Source organism: Gobio gobio (assembly GCF_949357685.1).
Source record: "Gobio gobio genome assembly, chromosome: 9".
NCBI classification, from domain to species: domain Eukaryota; kingdom Metazoa; phylum Chordata; class Actinopteri; order Cypriniformes; family Gobionidae; genus Gobio; species Gobio gobio.
In genome coordinates this window covers 26,034,664-26,053,509 of record NC_137115.1, presented here as the reverse complement: position 1 = coordinate 26,053,509, position 18,846 = coordinate 26,034,664, and the positions used below count along the sequence as shown (strand labels likewise).

The 18,846-nt window shown below is 42.8% G+C and overlaps 1 protein-coding gene across 1 annotated transcript; it reads right to left on the bottom strand.

The window, feature by feature from the left end:
• Window positions 1–10,402: 10,402 nt before the first annotated feature.
• On the bottom strand, window positions 10,403–17,847 carry LOC307131353 (extracellular calcium-sensing receptor-like; the record flags this gene model as incomplete). Its single annotated transcript, XM_079824952.1, has 6 exons — window positions 10,403–11,316; window positions 11,431–11,551; window positions 16,113–16,340; window positions 16,442–17,197; window positions 17,279–17,567; window positions 17,639–17,847. 6 exons carry the CDS (start codon window positions 17,845–17,847, stop codon window positions 10,403–10,405), a joined length of 2,517 nt encoding a protein of 838 aa, XP_079681078.1.
• Between the last annotated feature and the right edge of the window lie 999 nt (window positions 17,848–18,846).

Here is an 18,846-nt window from a genome sequence, read left to right as displayed (position 1 = left end):
GAGTGGAAAGTTTCCACGCAGAACGAAAGAGTGGAAAGTTTCCACGCAGAACGAAAGAGTGGAAAGTTTCCACGCAGAACGAAAGAGTGGAAAGCTTCCACGCAGAACGAAAGAGTGGAAAGCTTCCACGCAGCAAGGAAATGTTTAATGTTTTAATACTGTTGTCTCTCCCATGTTTCTCTTTTTACATTTTTTCTATTGCAGGCAATCCCCCGGCATGATGTGCCGCAGCAGCCCTCAAGGGCCTACCGGTCAAGCAATCAAGCCCCTTCACGAATGCCAGCCCGCCAAGCTCGGCTCTTCTTGGGGGGTATTTAGCAGGCGGCTGTCCTATGCTTAGCATTTTTGGGGGGTACTTTGGGTTCGGGCCAAAATTCCGAGCTCAAAGCCCTCCCCCCGGACAGCACGCCAAATACGCATTTAAACTACTCTCCATAAATTATATGTAAGTGTGAACTCGTGAAATGATGTTTTATAAACAAAGTTCGGGAGGAGTACGTTCAGATAATTGACACAGGTGGAGAGCACTCAGCTAATCAACAGTAAGAGGTATATATACACGCAGCAGTCTTACCTCCATTCATTGAAAGTTTTCTAGCATCCCTCCACCACCCCTTCTCCACACTTTTATTTTATCAGCCACTTACATATACGGGGGGTACTTTGGGTTCGGGCCAAAATTCCGAGCTCGAAGCCCTCCCCCCGCACAGCACGCCAAATACGCATTTAAACTACTCTCCATAAATTATATGTAAGTGTGAACTCGTGAATTTTAGACAAAACTACTTAATCTAATTAATAAATTAGGATGGCAACATTTCAAGGTTCAATAATGAAAATGCTTATATAATTTACAATAAAACCATAATCTCGAACTGTTCAATTATATATCTAATCTACATTTTTTTTTTAAGTGAAGTTTTAGTAACTAATTTCGAGAGGAGCACGTCCAGATAATTAAACCTATCTAAACAATGGAGCACGCCAGATAATGTAACCTAATCAAACCCAAGTGGAGCACCCTCAGATAATTAAACCTAATTAAACACATGTGGAGCATATCAAGCCAATCGATTTAATCAACGATAAGAGGTGTGTGTATATATACAGCATATTTACCTTCTTTCGTTGACCGTTTTTATTTTTAGCATCCCTCCACCACCCCATCTCCTCACTTTGATTTAATAAACTCATTAGACGTCAACACAATCCATAATAAAATACAGTCTAGTTCTAGACTATCTTCATCATGGGGGGATACTCTGGGTTCGGGCCAAATTCCGAGCCCGGAGCCCTCCCCCGGACAGCACGCCAAATACGCATAATCTTTACTCCATTTAATTTGATGTACGTGTGAACTCGTGAAATGCATGCATGAATGTGTGCTCTTACCGATATTTGTGTATTCTTACAAATGCATTTTTGTCAGTGATGGTTAACTTTCTGAAGTCTCTCTTAGGTTTGAGCCAGGTCAAACAATTGCTGATAGTTTCTTGTTTTGTTTTTCTATATGCTGGTATTGAAACAAACTTGCGTGATGTGGTACTCTCATGGGTAAAGTTTAATATGTGTGTGTGTGTGTGTGTGTGAGTGATGTCTAGATAAACCAGGGTGGTCCTCATAATTAAGGGATTGTTGTGTGTGTGTGTGTGTGTGTGTGTGTGTGTGTATGCGAGTGATGTCCAGATAAACCAGGATGGTCCTCATAATTAAGGGTTTGTTGTGTGTGTGTGTGTGTGTGTGTGTGTGTGTGTGTGTGTGTGTATGCGAGTGATGTCCCGATAAAACAGGGTGGTCCTCATAATTAAGGGTTTGTTGTGTGTGTGTGTGTGTGTATGCAATTGATGTCCCGATAAACCAGGATGGTCCTCATAATTAAGGGTTTGTTGTGTGTGTGTGTGTGTATGCGAGTGATGTCCAGATAAACCAGGATGGTCCTCATAATTAAGGGATTGTTGTGTGTGTGTGTGTATGCGAGTGATGTCCCGATAAACCAGGATGGTCCTCATAATTAAGGGATTGTTGTGTGTGTGTGTGTGTGTATGCGAGTGATGTCCAGATAAACCAGGATGGTCCTCATAATTAAGGGTTTGTTGTGTGTGTGTGTGTGTGTATGCGAGTGATGTCCAGATAAACCAGGATGGTCCTCATAATTAAGGGATTGTTGTGTGTGTGTGTGTGTATGCGAGTGATGTCCAGATAAACCAGGATGGTCCTCATAATTAAGGGTTTGTTGTGTGTGTGTGTGTATGCGAGTGATGTCCAGATAAACCAGGATGGTCCTCATAATTAAGGGATTGTTGTGTGTGTGTGTGTGTATGCGAGTGATGTCCAGATAAACCAGGATGGTCCTCATAATTAAGGGTTTGTTGTGTGTGTGTGTGTGTGTGTATGCGAGTGATGTCCAGATAAACCAGGATGGTCCTCATAATTAAGGGTTTGTTGTGTGTGTGTGTGTGTATGCGAGTGATGTCCAGATAAACCAGGATGGTCCTCATAATTCATAATTAAGTCAGGAAACGCCCACTCCCACCCTGTCCTTACAGTGCTTTAGTTTGTCAGGTATTCATATTTCCTGACTGTTTCATTAGAATTGAATTCTGAGCAGTCAGATTTTTACCTCATGCTATAAGGAGCAGTTTAATATTTCTTAATAATCTCTATGACAAAAGGAAAGGTGGGTCCCCATAAATCAGGATGGAACTTTTTAGCGGGAAAAGTCCTTATAAACCACCCGTACCAGTATGCGTGTGTGCGCATGTGTGTGTGTGAGAGAGTTAGAGAATCACAAGAGTTCGGAAATCAGTCCACAGAGGGGCTTAATTTATCCCTATATTCTTCAACCTCATTGAGGTTTCAGACCACCAGCTCCAGAAAAACCTATTATATTTTTTTTCACTTTATTTAAGTTAATGGGTGTGGCAAAAGTGCTTCAATTACATATAGGCATAACACCGTAACTTTTTATTTTGTGTGTATTTTCTTTTACATAACATTGGTTATTGCTAATGACATACAGAGTAATTCATCTACTCTGTTAGCCCGGACAAGTTGAATCTACTTAAAAAATTGGAGCAAACTGGTTGCCCTAAAAATGTAGTAATGTGAACTAAAACGACTACATTTAACTTAAAATGTTTTAGTTAAAAAAATTCAGAACCTAGATAAAACTCCCCCTGCTGCTACTCTGATTTGCATTTGTGTAGCTGTTCATTTACATGTTAAAGCCTCCCCTAGAATTAAGGGGAGAGGGGGTCATGGGGGGACAACTGCCAAGCAAGGCCCACGTCAATTTCCGACAATTTACGGCAGTTCGGCTAGATCAGGTTAATAAGTATATTCATCACATTGCGCTCTCTTATGAGCGCTATATTCAATATAAGCTGGCTATCTAAAAAAAATAATGCCTGTAAGAATAAAATGTAATGCTTTTTAATGCCATTTAAGGCCTTAATTTTCGCAAAATCCATTTAATGACTTTTAATGCTTTTTAATGCCCCGCGGATACCCTGTCACCCACTGCTGAACTTGGCCCTGGCGTTTCCCCAGGGATGGAGGCAATTAGGACAGGGGGGTTGTTTGAAGGCCTCTGTCCTAACACCTCATCCATGAGGACAAACCATGGCCAAGTTGCAGCAGTGGGTTTTCCACTAACTCCTTGGCCTGCCCAGGACACTTGTAATCCTAAGGCAGAACAAATAAACCATACCTGTTGTTAACAACAACAACAACATAATTCATTTCAAAGTTTTCTGTTGCTTACTTTGTATTTTATTTTTAGGTTCTCCAATTTTTCTTTGGCCTGCAAAGTAAGCAACAGAAAACTTTGAAATTAAATCTATTTTAGGACAATTCTGGAGAAAATGGGCCTGCTGGGGAAGTCCTAAAATAAGAGAAAATGAAAACAGGTATGAAAAATATTAAAACAAGGATGCAATGTTAACATTACAAATATGACTCAGCAGGACATGCATACAAAATTGTGCATCATTCGTTTAGTGTTTTTTAAGCTATGTAATATTCAAAGTACAAAAATGACAAAACAGCTCCTTTTTCTTTTTTTTCTGCAAAAACGTAAAAACTTGATTTCGCCTTGATTTTTTCACCCAAAAATGAAATTTCTTCCATTAATGACTCACCCTAATGTTGTTCCACACCCGTAAGACCTCCGTTCATCCTCTGAACACAGTTAAAGATATTTTAGATTTAGTCCGAGGGCTTTCAGTCCTTTGAATGTAAGTGTAAGCACACAAAATGTATTGTCAACGCTTCAAAAGAGTCTTAACTAACCAAATGATGTCACATATGGAGTACTTTGATGATGTTTTCATTACCTTTCTGGACGTGGACAGCAAAGTGTGCATACACTTACATTCAAAGGACTGAAAGCCCTCGGACTAAATCTAAAATATCTTAAACTGTGTTCCGAGGATGAACGGAGGTCTTACGGGTGTGGAACAACATTGGGGTGAGTCATTAATGGAAGAAATTTCATTTTTGGGTGAACTAGCCCTTTAACTGAAAGCAACTTGACCTGATATATCTTAAAATATGCCAGTGTCATTGTTTTGTCTCAAGATTCACACCAGTAATGTTTTTTTTTTTTCTAAGGCACATTTAAAAACTACTTACATTGCCCTATTTGAACTAAGCCCTAACCGTGGCTTAATCTAAGACCTGTCTGTATAACCGGGCCAACGATTACAATATAAGGACAATATCTGGCAGTTTTGCATTTCCATAGTTGCAATCATCTGAAGTCTTCGTGAGTGAGGCTGGATCCAAACTGGAGCTGGCGTAATCTCTAGTAACCTTGCTGTGCATCCTGAGATAGAAACAGGGAAGTAACAGGAGAAAGATTAGCATAGCTGTTCATATTATTTCAGGCACTTTTTACTATTTAATCTCATATAACTGTAGCACAGTTTTTTTTTTTGTTGTCGTCAAACAGACCCCAAACCTATAAATGGTAGTGTACACTACTGTTCAAAAGTTTGGGTTCAATAAGATTTTCTTTTAAAAAAAAATCATATTTTTATTCAGCAAGGATGCATTAAATTGATCAAAACAAAGTGACAGTAAAGACGTTTGTAAAAGACATAGACATTTATAATCTTTACAAAAGTTTATATCTCAAATAAATGCTGTTCTTTTGAACTTTCTATTCATCAAAGAATCCTGAAAAATAAAATGTATCACGGCTTCTACAAAATATGAAGCTGTTTTCAACACTGATAATACTCATAATAATGTGTGTTGATCATCAGATCCTCATATGAGAATGATTTGTGAAGGATCATGTGACACTGAAGACTGGAGGAATGATGATAAATTCAGCTTTGATCACAGGAATAAATTACACTTTACTATATATTCACATAGAGAACAGCTTATCTTCATTGTAACAATATTACTGTTTTAATGTATTTTTAATCAAATAAATGCAGCATTGGTAAGCACAAAAGAGACATCCCCCACACTTTTGAACATTAGTGTATGTTAGAGATTGTACTTACTAGTCGTATGAGTATTGGAGATTTTCTTTGACAGGAGATCCGCTCCAACTCTGCTGTGCAACAGAACATCAGCATGGAAGAATCTAGGAACATAAGCACCAAGCCAACAATATTTAGTATATAAATGACAGTTTATTAGAAGGAAAGAAGCTAAAGAAGAGAAAAGCAAAAAAGGGAAAGAAGAATATACAGAAAATAGTTTATTAAGAGTTTATGTTTGAGGTTTACTTGTTAATTATTACACATACAGTGTCACTTACGTTTGGATGGCAAAGCCTTCTTTAGATTTATAAATTTGGAAAAGAAAATAATGTAAAATCATGGTGATATTACTTGAAATATACTGTAAAATAAATGCATATTAAGTTATTCAATTAACTTCCTCAGTTCACCTGTTTCCTATTCCTCTGTCAGGAGCTTCCTTCAGGAATGTTGGGATCTTCAACTTTGTTGTAGAGGGGATATTTTGTCCCTCCTGAAATCACAGAACATTTTTTTACAATTTTTGTTTACCAATTTGCAGCTAATGTTCACGCTCCATGCATTTGACATCACCGATTAACGTTACAGTTTATACTTTTAGGTTTTTGACACATACCGTTGACAAATTGCCAGCAAAACCTTTACAAAACGATCAAACCCTCTCATTTTCACATAAAGATTTGATTAAAAGCTCAAACTTTCATAAACAAGAGCTCAATCGATAGTTAGCCGAGATGCTAACGGTCTTTTTCCGAAGACACTAAACCATTTCTTTAAAGTAAATATTCAACAGAAGTGTGTCAATTACACGTAAGAAGGTGTCAGGAACAGTGTGTATTATTTGTGTGATTTTAGAGACTAAACTCACCTGAAAGTAGTGAAAACAACAGCGACAGAAGGAGTTGTGCTGCTTGTCAGTTGAGTCGTATCCCCGTTTCCATGGCAACTCTCCCGCTCCAGTGATTCGAATGTGTGCACGCGCAATAAAGTCACAGTCACGCATCATTTACATAAATAAATTGGAATTAAAACATTACATACATACAAACCTCATTAATATTAAATCATGAATTTAAAATTAATTAGGTGCAAAAGCCACCCCTGCACTTGATAGGGAGAAAAAGTGGCACTTTTATATTAGTTTTAAATTATATTAGTTTAACATTTTGTATTATTTTGTTTAGGAACACTCAACCTAATTATTTCATTTTAAAGTGTGATTGCATGCAGACAGTATTTTTCTATACAAATGCTTTGCTTGGTTATATGACTAGCAATATTAAGCCAGTCTCACTATTTTTTATTAAGTGCTTTCAGATTCTTTTTAACTGTAAAAATAAATTAAATAAATATACATATAAAATAAATGTAATTTTATAAAATAAAAGGTGTCACAACAGACAGTGACCGACAATCGGCTTGCCACCATAAAAAAATATTTAAAACAATCTCATAACATGGTTTAATGCAGTCGTAATTTTTACAGCTGACTTTGTGCCGCCCAAAAAACACTGGTGGACCGCCAGGTCATTGTTAGCTGGGCATTTACGTACCGATCTTTCGCTTTCCATGTTTTCATTTAGTAATTGTAATACTGGCATCCAAACCCCAGCGAGGGCGGACCTGGGAGTTCTGGAAGCCATGGAGGCGCAGGCCGTTCAGGGGACCACGGAGGTGCCGGAAGCTCAGGGGGCCACGGAGGCTCAGGGAGTTCAGGGGGGCACGGAGGCTCAGGGAGTTCAGGGGGGCACGGAGGCTCAGGGAGTTCAGGGGGCCACGGAGGCTCAGGGAGTTCATTAGACACAGTCCACTCTGGACTGGTCAGGGGCTGGAGCCGTCTCTGGACGCTGGTCAGGGGCTGGAGCCGTCTCTGGACGCTGGTCAGGGGCTGGAGCCGTCTCTGGACGCTGGTCAGGGGCTGGAGCCGTCTCTGGACGCTGGTCAGGGGCTGGAGCCGTCTCTGGACGCTGGTCAGGGGCTGGAGCCGTCTCTGGACGCTGGTCAGGGGCTGGAGCCGTCTCTGGACGCTGGTCAGGGGCTGGAGCCGTCTCTGGACGCTGGTCAGGGGCTGGAGCCGTCTCTGGACGCTGGTCAGGGGCTGGAGCCGTCTCTGGACGCTGGTCAGGGGCTGGAGCCGTCTCTGGACGCTGGTCAGGGGCTGGAGCCGTCTCTGGACGCTGGTCAGGGGCTGGAGCCGTCTCTGGACGCTGGTCAGGGGCTGGAGCCGTCTCTGGACGCTGGTCAGGGGCTGGAGCCGTCTCTGGACGCTGGTCAGGGGCTGGAGCCGTCTCTGGACGCTGGTCAGGGGCTGGAGCCGTCTCTGGACGCTGGTCAGGGGCTGGAGCCGTCTCTGGACGCTGGTCAGGGGCTGGAGCCGTCTCTGGACGCTGGTCAGGGGCTGGAGCCGTCTCTGGACGCTGGTCAGGGGCTGGAGCCGTCTCTGGACGCTGGTCAGGGGCTGGAGCCGTCTCTGGACGCTGGTCAGGGGCTGGAGCCGTCTCTGGACGCTGGTCAGGGGCTGGAGCCGTCTCTGGACGCTGGTCAGGGGCTGGAGCCGTCTCTGGACGCTGGTCAGGGGCTGGAGCCGTCTCTGGACGCTGGTCAGGGGCTGGAGCCGTCTCTGGACGCTGGTCAGGGGCTGGAGCCGTCTCTGGACGCTGGTCAGGGGCTGGAGCCGTCTCTGGACGCTGGTCAGGGGCTGGAGCCGTCTCTGGACGCTGGTCAGGGGCTGGAGCCGTCTCTGGACGCTGGTCAGGGGCTGGAGCCGTCTCTGGACGCTGGTCAGGGGCTGGAGCCGTCTCTGGACGCTGGTCAGGGGCTGGAGCCGTCTCTGGACGCTGGTCAGGGGCTGGAGCCGTCTCTGGACGCTGGTCAGGGGCTGGAGCCGTCTCTGGACGCTGGTCAGGGGCTGGAGCCGTCTCTGGACGCTGGTCAGGGGCTGGAGCCGTCTCTGGACGCTGGTCAGGGGCTGGAGCCGTCTCTGGACGCTGGTCAGGGGCTGGAGCCGTCTCTGGACGCTGGTCAGGGGCTGGAGCCGTCTCTGGACGCTGGTCAGGGGCTGGAGCCGTCTCTGGACGCTGGTCAGGGGCTGGAGCCGTCTCTGGACGCTGGTCAGGGGCTGGAGCCGTCTCTGGACGCTGGTCAGGGGCTGGAGCCGTCTCTGGACGCTGGTCAGGGGCTGGAGCCGTCTCTGGACGCTGGTCAGGGGCTGGAGCCGTCTCTGGACGCTGGTCAGGGGCTGGAGCCGTCTCTGGACGCTGGTCAGGGGCTGGAGCCGTCTCTGGACGCTGGTCAGGGGCTGGAGCCGTCTCTGGACGCTGGTCAGGGGCTGGAGCCTGGACGGTGGCTATGACGGGACGAGACTCTGGACTGGCGGTCATCAGAACAGAACATGCTGGCAATTGTGCCGGGCCAAGCTCTGTGATTACCGGAGCTTGATGCATGGTGCCTCCACACAAAACTTTTAGGAGAAGTGTCCTCAACTTCCCCAAAAGTGAAGGAGGACCCAGTTAGCTGGAGAGCATAGTCCAGGAACTTACTCAGTGATCCTCGAGGACCATCACGATAAGCTTTGACTGTAGCGGGTTGTTAAGTCCATAGCAAAAGAAATCAATGAGGGCAAAGTCTGGGAGGTCAGTGAAATTAGCAATACTTAAGAAGTCCTGGATGTGGTCCTCGAGTGAGCAAGTTCCCTGACGAAGGCGGACAAGACGTACTGCTGGATCCATGGTATGGTCAGTCCTTCTGTAACGCTGGGTTGCAGCAGATGAGAAACCAGGATCCAAGTGCAGTTCTACATTTATTAAATAAACTCAAGTACAAAATCATAGGGGACAAAAACAAGGTACAGGAACAGAACAGCCAACATAACGCAAAGATAAGAACTGACCAAGAACAAGACTGAACACAGGGTTTAAATACACAGGCAAACAGATCATGGAAACGAGACACAGCTGACAAGACTAATAAGACACACCTGAACTGAAACTCAAATCAACATGAAAACTACAAAATAAAGCACAGGAAACACTTCAACTTAAAAGTCCAAGGACAGACAGGGAGCACATGTGACAGGAGCGACAGGCTTAGGCTTTGGCTTTATAAAAGAGAAGAGAGAAAGAGCCAGAGCAAAGAAGCCCCGGTGAAAGGAAGAGCCAGAGAGCAGGCCCCAAGAAGAGAGAGAGAGACAGATAATCAAGAGACAGAACAACTGTTACAATCTTCTTTTATCCTTTTCTTGACCATTTGACTAAGCCTAAACGTGAGACATTTAAACTGACCAATCAAATAATTACAACTTCCCCCACTGTAAAGGTGACACACATTTTGGCCTACAGGCCTTTCAACATCTCTTTGTCTTTAGGAATTCCAAATGGCCCTTGTGGGGGTTGAAACATTAAAGCAAATGTTTTTGTTCATTTTAAAATATCTTTGATTATTTTCAATCCTACACTTTCAATTTTAAATTTTTTTGACAGCAAAAACAAATTTCAGAATTTTGCAGGCAACATATTACTTTGTCCAAGCCTAAATATGTAATGACCTTACACAAGCAGAGATGTTAATGTTTGCAGTTTATTAATTTTTGGCTTTGGTCACAAATATCATCAATATGTAACTTTACATACCTTGTTGAACTAACAGATATAGGCTAGATTTGTCAACATTGCAACAGTGTATGCGGTTTATATGGTATAACCTTAACCATACATTTAATGCGTTATGTATGTATGGTACTAATGTCACTTAATATAACTTACATGGCTGTATAATTTTTCTGTGGTTAAAATAGTCATTGTGTAAATATTTTTGTGAATTAAATAAAATCAGTTATACCTTTTCCTTTGTCTTTGAACAAATAATTAAAAATATTGCAATGTTAATATAGATGTTATTCAATTTTTTCAGTAGAACTTAGATGTAGTTTTACCCATCATATGTTGCTTTGTATTTTGTTCAGGCTTAAACAGGATTATATAACATTTAGGTGCAAATATGCATAGTAATAAGCCAAAGCTTGAAGCTAAAATGGCAAATATCTCCACAGCTACAGTAAATTTTCCAGGAGAACTGACATAAGCTGGAATAAATGTGATCCAAACAGCACAGAAGATGAGCATACTGAATGTGATGAATTTGGCTTCATTAAAGTTATCAGGCAACTTACGTGCCAGAAAAGCCAAAATGAAACACAAAAAAGCTAGGAGGCCAATGTAACCCAGCACAGCCCAGAAACCTATAGTAGAACCCAGACTGCATTCAATAATGATCTTTTCCTTATAATATTTCATATTTTTGTAGGGAAATGGGGGAGATATTGTTAACCAAAGCACACAGATAAGAACCTGTATAAGTGTAAAGGCAAGAACACTGAGTCGTTGTTGTGAAGGCCCAAACCATTTCATGACATTACTTCCTGGGAGTGTAGCCTTGAAGGCCATTAACACCACTATTGTTTTCCCAAGAACACAGGATATACAGAGGACAAAAGTGATCCCAAATGCTGTGTGACGCAACATACAGGACCACTCAGTGGGCCGACCAATGAAAGTAAGTGAACAGAGGAAACACAGAGTCAAAGAGAAGAGCAGCAGGAAGCTAAGCTCTGAGTTATTGGCTTTTACTATGGGGGTGTCCTTCTTGTTGTAAAACAGGATGGCCACCATCGCAGTTAATCCTACTCCAAACAGTGAGAAAAAAACTAGCACTACACCCATAACTTCTGCAAATGACAGAAACTCTACAGCCTTTAACACACATTTATTTTTCTCAACATTAGACCAGTATTCCCCTGGACATTGCTTGCAGTTAATTGAATCTGGAGAAGAAGTTGTAATCACTGGTTAGAGACAAATGGAAACAATTTAATTGATGAACAGTGAAGAGCAACTAAACTATTCTCTTTGGATCTATGAGATGGGCTGAAGATTACCTGTCTCATTGCTGATTGCTCCTTCTGCACATGGAATACAGTCATAACAGCAAACAGGTCTTCCTTTTTGCACAGCCTTTCTGGTGCCTGGAGGACAGCTCTCACTGCACACAGACCTTGGCTTCTATATGTAAAACATTACACATACAGATATTGTTACTGACTCTGAATAATTAAGATAGATTTACCAATACTATTGATTAATAATGCTGATATTGCCACAATATAATAATTTTCACGCCAGAATCTGTTTTCAAAGTGGTTTTACAGGCATTACAGCTGTTTGGATGCTAAGTGGTGCTATGTGGTATTTTTCTTTGAGCAATCGCCCACACAGTAACACAAATCAGTTTCAAATCACCCAGCCTTGGCACTGCTCTGTCCAGTACGTGCTCTCCGTGCTTACGTAGACAGGAAGCAGTGTTTCAGGACCTCAGACCAGCTCTTTGTCTGTTATGTTGGGAAGCTGAAGGGAAAGGCTCTCTCAAAGCAAAGGTTGTCTCACTGGAAAGTGGACGCCATTGTTTTGGCTTACCAGACGCTGGAGCGTCCATGCCCCCTTGGGGTTAGGGCTCACTCCACCCGGAGTGTAGCCTCCTCTTGGGCTTTAGCGAAGAGCTGCAGGCTTGGCGACACCTAACACATTCGCAAGATTCTACAATCTCCGAGTGGAGCCTGTGTCCGACTATGTACTCGCCTCTACTAGTGGCCGGTATTGGGCTACGCTCAGGTGTCTTTGCTTGCTCGCCATTCCACTCCATGGACTGGATACGTGCAATATTTTCCTCAGGTGAGCTTTCCGGAAGCCCTGAGCTCCTCCAGCACTGTCGACGCTGACACCAGTAAGTCTGCCCTCTCGAGCCCAGACCCTCGTGTCAGCCCCTCTGGGCGACCCCCACACGTGTATTTCCACCGTAAGCCTCCTTGAGCAGGTGTCTTTCCCTTGGCAAGCCCTTGCCATCCTGGGGTTAAAAACCCACCTTCGGCTGGTACCCCAGAGCTCTCCATATGCAGCCCTTAGCGGGTCATATGTGTATTCTTAAGTCCTCCCTACGGGTAGTCGTCTTGGTGCATTTTCCACCTAGAATATGCTTCCCAGTGTACCTTGGTATTCCTGTGATAAGTGGGAGTCCTTCGTCCATGCTAGTCCTACGACAGGGTACTCGCACTTACGCCGGGCACTGAAAGACAGCCGAGTAGCGTGATTACAATGGGACCCCCATTCGTCAGTCACTGACGTCACTCGGAGTGACTTAACGAAAGGGAACGTCTCGGTTACGTATGTAACCCTCGTTCCCTGAGGAGCGAACGGAGACGTAACGTCCCTCTGCCACATCCGCTGTACCGCTGGAACGGCCAGGAGTTCAGTCTTGGCTCCTCAGCAGGTAAACATAATGCGATATTGTCTCCGTACTTCTTTATATACCCACGTGGTGGGGTGGAGTTACGTATGCAAATTCTGCATGCCCATGGCATTGCCATTGGTCGTTTTCTAAGATCTCGAATATGATAGGCTTCTAGGCGAAACCCCCCATTCGTTAGTCACTGACATTACGTCTCCATTCCGTCCTCAGGGAACGAGGGTTATATACATAACCGAGACGTTTCTGATCATTGACATGTCCAAGACTGTAATAAAAGGTAAAAAACAATCCAGTCCACAATTACATTTTATATTGAAAATAAGTCATTTTGTTTATAATATAATTGTCAGGGTTTGGGGGTGATAAAAGGAGTGAGGACTCAATCGCAGGAGAAATTGGCTTTTTATTCAAAATAAATTAATACGAAAATTAACAGAAACAACCCCGAGTTGGAAAACAAGACCTGACTTGGACTTGACTCATGGAGCAGGGAAACACGAAGCACATACGACAGGTAACAAACAATGACGATCCAGCACAGGACTGCAAACACAAGGAGAATAAATAGGGAGCAAACAAAAGAGGGTAACGAGGGAAAACAGGTTTGGCAAATTAACCAATAGAGCAGGGATGGGCAACTCCAGTCCTCGAGGGCCACTGTCCTGCAGAGTTTAGCTCGAACCCTAATCAAACACACCTGAACCAGCTAATCAATGTCTTCAGGATTACTAGAAGGCTACAGGCAGGTGAGTTTTATCAGGGTTGGAGCTAAACTTTGCAGGACAGTGGCCCTCGAGGACTGGAGTTGCCCATCCCTGCAATAGAGGGTATGCACTTGACGTCACCGTCAGCTGGAGTAACTGCAGTTATGCCCCACTGAGTGGCAAAAAGACTGAGAGGCAGCATTGGTTCAGCATGAATACTGCAAAAAACACACAAAACCAGGCACGGCACAAGAGGGGGGGTCTTGGCCATGGACCCCAGCGAGCGAGCGAACCCCGACACGAAACTGACCAGCGGACTCCAGCGGATAAGGAGTATCAATAGAGGGCCAGGGCGGTGCTGGAGGGACAGTCCAGGTGGGCTCCAGTGGTTCAGGATTCTCGGCTGAGGTACAGGGTAGATCAGGATCCCTGGCAGGAGGCCAGCGTGGGTCAGGCGGCTCTGGATGCTTGACTGGGACCCTCACTGGACTCGGGACAGGAGACGGAGCCCTCACTGTACTCGGGGCAAGAGGCAGAGCCCTCACTGGACTCGAGGCAGGAGGCGGAGCCCTCACTGCACTCGGGGCAGAAGGCGGAGCCATCTCTGGACTAAGGGCAGGAGGCGGAGCCATATCTGGACCTGGGGCAGGAGGCAGGGCCATCTCTGGATGCTGGTCAGGGGGCGGAGCCATCACTGGACTCTGGTTAGGGGCGGAGCCATCACTGGACTCTGGTCAGGGGCTGGAGCCATCACTGGACTCTGGTCAGGGGCTAGAGCTGCGGGGCAAGATACCTGGGCAGCTCTGGGACGACAATTTCCAAAACAGCAGGTGCCCCAGCCTTCCCATCTCCCAAAAACAAAAGCACATAGCCAGTGAAAACAAATCACAAGACATGTGCTTACACCAAAAAAACATGAACACTGAACTATGAGAAAAACTCATAAGCTGCGTGTTCAGACAAAACATGACAACATAAGAGCGCCTGGCCAATGAAAACAAACCAAGCACTCAAAAACACACGAGACAAGAGCGCATGGAGTGTGAGAGGAATCAACCCGTGCGCAAACAATAAAGACAGAACAGGTCTGCAAATGTCCGAACCCCGACACAAAACCGAAATTTAACTAGATATGAGTGCCAGGATCCGAACACCACGCTCCCAACATGAAACGACATGCAGAGCCTAGTCAGGCCTTTCTTTGTAGGCATAAATTCAGCAGCCTACACATGAAATGTTAGTTTATCTATTTGATATTACTTTATTTACTTAGCATCTGCCCCCACAACTACCCCCTAGCCTACATCTTTCAAACACTGAAATTTAGCTGAAGTATAAAACTATAAAAAATCTGTGTGGCAAAGCTGCACGATGCACTGGACAGCGTTTGCACTAATGTTGAGTTTTAGACAGTGTGCTGAGTTTATTTAATTAATATTGAGTATTAATGGATGTCACACAAAATGGTGTTTTATTTTCTCTGCCAACTAAATTTCAAAAGCAAATTAACCGTTGTGTGACTGTGTAAACTTATTTTAATTTTTTATTTAAAAATGGCATCTCGAGTTGGCATCTCCTTCATCAAATCATGATGTCAAATTTACCTTTCAATAAAGTCCATCACTGAAACAACAGCACCCATTTGAAGAACAAATAGCATGTATTATATACATGTATATGACATATCAAATGCCAGTGATAACCTACATTTTTATACATTCTCTTTGAAATTAAAACCCCTCAAATAAATAGGCCTAATAAAGAATAGCACATTTATCAATACTGGTTTGCGCTTTACTACAAGCGCAGCTTTGCCAAACAGATTTTGATAGTTGGTCAGTTAAATAAAACAGGCGGTGTGCCAAAGTTGTAAAGCCATTAGTTAGTCTGGTTGTTTGATGAGAAAGAAATTAAATGTGGTTGCAATAAATGCATTAAGAACCAGAACAGCAGTAGCAGCAGAGGACTATTATTCTGTTGCGCGGAACTGATGAATAACTGATGATGGCACAGTTTGATGTCTGGTTGTACAATCAGTGGAAAGAGGCGTTTCATGTAGAGATCGAATATTCAAGTAGATTTTTTGCTTTCTACCCCCGAACGTAAAAATTAAAAATCAAGCCACATACTTGTTTTTGGTCCCACTTTATATTAGGTGGCCTTAACTACTATGTCCTTGCATCAGAAAATAAGTACAATGCACTTATTGTGTTCATATTGTATTGCAAAACACTTTTGCTGATATTGAAGTGGGATACGGGTAAAGTTAGGTGGTATGGGTAAGTTTAAGGGTAGGGTTAGGTGTAAGGGAAGTGTCAACAGTGTAATTATAAATGTAAATAAATTATAGATGTACATAGTAGTTAAGGTAACCTAATATAAAGTGGGTCCTTTTTTATGAAAAAAAAAAAAAAAAGTGGCATTTTGTCATGTTCTCAAACAAATGAACGGAAGATAACCTGATTGTTGTGGAACCATTTTCAAACCTAAACTAATTTGGTATTCCTTATACCTATCATAAAGGTCCATACACATATTTACTTTTTTAGTTTTTGATATGACGTTCTCTAAATTTAAAATAATCCTTTAGCAGAAACAGTGTATTGCCATTTACCTTCAGCTGTCCTCCAGTCCAAATTATCTCTTTAGTATAGAGCTCTAAGCGCTGGTCAGGGGGCAGTGAGGCATCATAGTATCCCACAGGTTTAAATTGGAATGATCCATTTGAGTCCTGCTGCCAGTTCACAACTTCATATTGAGCTACTGCACCACCAGTGCTGTCAAACCATACACGATCACCCATTTTTATAGTGAAATTGACCTTTTTCAGAGCCTCAACCACCTAGTGAAAAAAAGTCTGTTTTGATATTATCACTTTGGCATTTAACATATTCAACAAAAATATTGTTCCCTCTTTTCTCCCTCATGTCTTTTATCTTTTACCTCCTGTGGTTGTATCGTCAGGTTTTTCTCACAGCCTTCTTGTTCTTTGCACTCAAGTAGCCTGTGTAGTGAATGAGCTACAGCATAAACTGCTTTGTAGACGTTGCTTGCATATCTTTGTTCAGGCACATCTTCAGTGTAGTTTTTTAGTGCAAGTACATCCTCATATCTGCTGCAACTTAATGCATATCGAGAAAAATTCTCCTCACTCTGTAGGCATGGAAAAGCTGTGTCCCAGAATGCTTTTCTAACATAATCTACAAACCCTTCAATATTGATTTTTCTCACTGCAAATCCCAGTGACCCTCCTAGGGAAGGAAAACTATTTGGAGTGATATAATTCTTTGTAGTTATCCATGATTCTACACCGATCATTTGGAAGCCTGTAATGTTCTGAATGCTTAACTGATCAATAAGTAAGCCCATCTCAACAAATGAAACAAAGGCAACAATCACTTTTGATGTGCCTCTTTCTATAGTGTCTACCACTTTTTTGAGTTTTTCTGGCTCTGTTCGGTAGAATTTCACAGAATACTCTACACAAATTCCCTCCTCCTGGGCTATTTTCAGAAATATGGCCATTCCATTGTTTCCATAGTCATTGTCACTGTTCACAGCTCCCACCCAAGACCAGCCAAAGTGCTTGACAATGTATACAAGTGCTCTGCTCTGGTGATAATCACTAGCAATAGTCCTGAAGAAAGAGGGGTAATCTTTTCTATTACTGAGACATTCACATGTGGCTGAGGGACTTATCTGAAAAAGAAATTGCTGGAGACAATGATACAGTCATCAGTATGATGATTATGTCAAACATGAAGTGTTATCGCTCCTTACCACTGGAATTTTAAAAGGTCCTGTTGTTCTGGACATAATCACAGTGGGAGAAGACTCTGATTCACCTATGATAGCATGTAAAGGAGACTGTTCATTGCATCTGTGTCCAGCTCCAAACTCCTGACCATTCATTAGTCCCATAGTTGCACTCATGGTAGACAGTCTTGAACCACAGGTATCATAGATTCGATAACCAATAGAAATATTTGGGAGCAAACTTTCACTTCTGTTAATCTCCTCAATTGCGAAAATCATGATTTGTGCCAAACGATAATCTCTCAGATTCACACTGTGAAAAAAACATTTAATCAGTTAGCTAAATATAAACTAAGTTAACAAACAGTTTCAAATGTAACAAACCTTGAGCATGACAGAAGTTGAGGTTTTTGTGTAAACTCAAAAGAAGGTAATGTTTCAGTTCTGTGGATTGCAAAAATTCCTCCAATAGTTACATCTCCATCTTTAGAAAGCAGCGGGAATTTAGGGTCTCCCATTATTTGACAAGGAGTGTTTTCTGCCTCTGCATAAAGTTGATGGAAAAGCAGGAGTGTATAAAGAAAGAGAAGCATTCCAGTGAGTGTGCACTGCAATGAATGCCAAATGCAAATGATCTGATACAGCATTTGCACTCTTATAGACATACTTAGTATGGTTGACTGATTGAGAATGTAGCCAATGACCCAATAGGACAAGTTAATCCGGTCAAGTAGGGGTAATAAACCAGAGTTTGGTTTTATCATGCTGGCTTAAACTAGTAAATTGTGAGATTAGGTAGTATCTAGTAAAGTATTTGAAAATCCTACTCAAAATACATCTAACATGTTCTTAGCCTTATCTTTTGTCTAGTTTCTAAATATATGCTCAGTTGGTTTCTTGTTTTTGAAAAGCATATTTTGGCATTTGTAATAATGTATTCTACTGTTTAAACACTAGTTTCTGTATGCATTCATTTATGTCTATATTTGATGGTTAAAGCATTAAAGCCCCTTAGTTTTTTATTTTATTTTATTCAAGTCAAAATGACCTGTCAGGGCTGGGTTAAGGGATGAGCCAAGGTGGAGGACCAGACAAGGTAGGAAGCAACTGGCGAGCATGGCATCAGATGACGGACTGGCACAGGACTGAAAACACAAGGAGAATAAATAGTGAGAGCAAACAAAGCAGAGGCCTGTTGCACAATGCTATTTGAACAAACTCTGACTTTCAGAGTAGGTTTAGAGTTGACACATCCAGATAGATCCAACCTGGTTTAGTAGTCCCACAAAGCTCTGTATAAATGTTCTCTGTCAACTCAGAGTTTGATCCAGAGTTTGTGATTAAAGGGTTAGTTCACCCAAAATTGAAAATTAGCCCATGATTTACTCACCCTCAAGTCATCCTAGGTGTATATGACATTCTTCTTTCTGACGAATAAAATCAGAGTTCTATTTAAAAAAGTCCTGGCTTTTCCAAGCTTTTTAATAGCAGTGAATTGTTGTTCGTTTTTGAAGTCCATAAAAGTGCTTCTATCCACCATATAACTGCTCCACAGAGCTCCAGGGGGTTGATAAAGGCCTTCTGAAACGAAG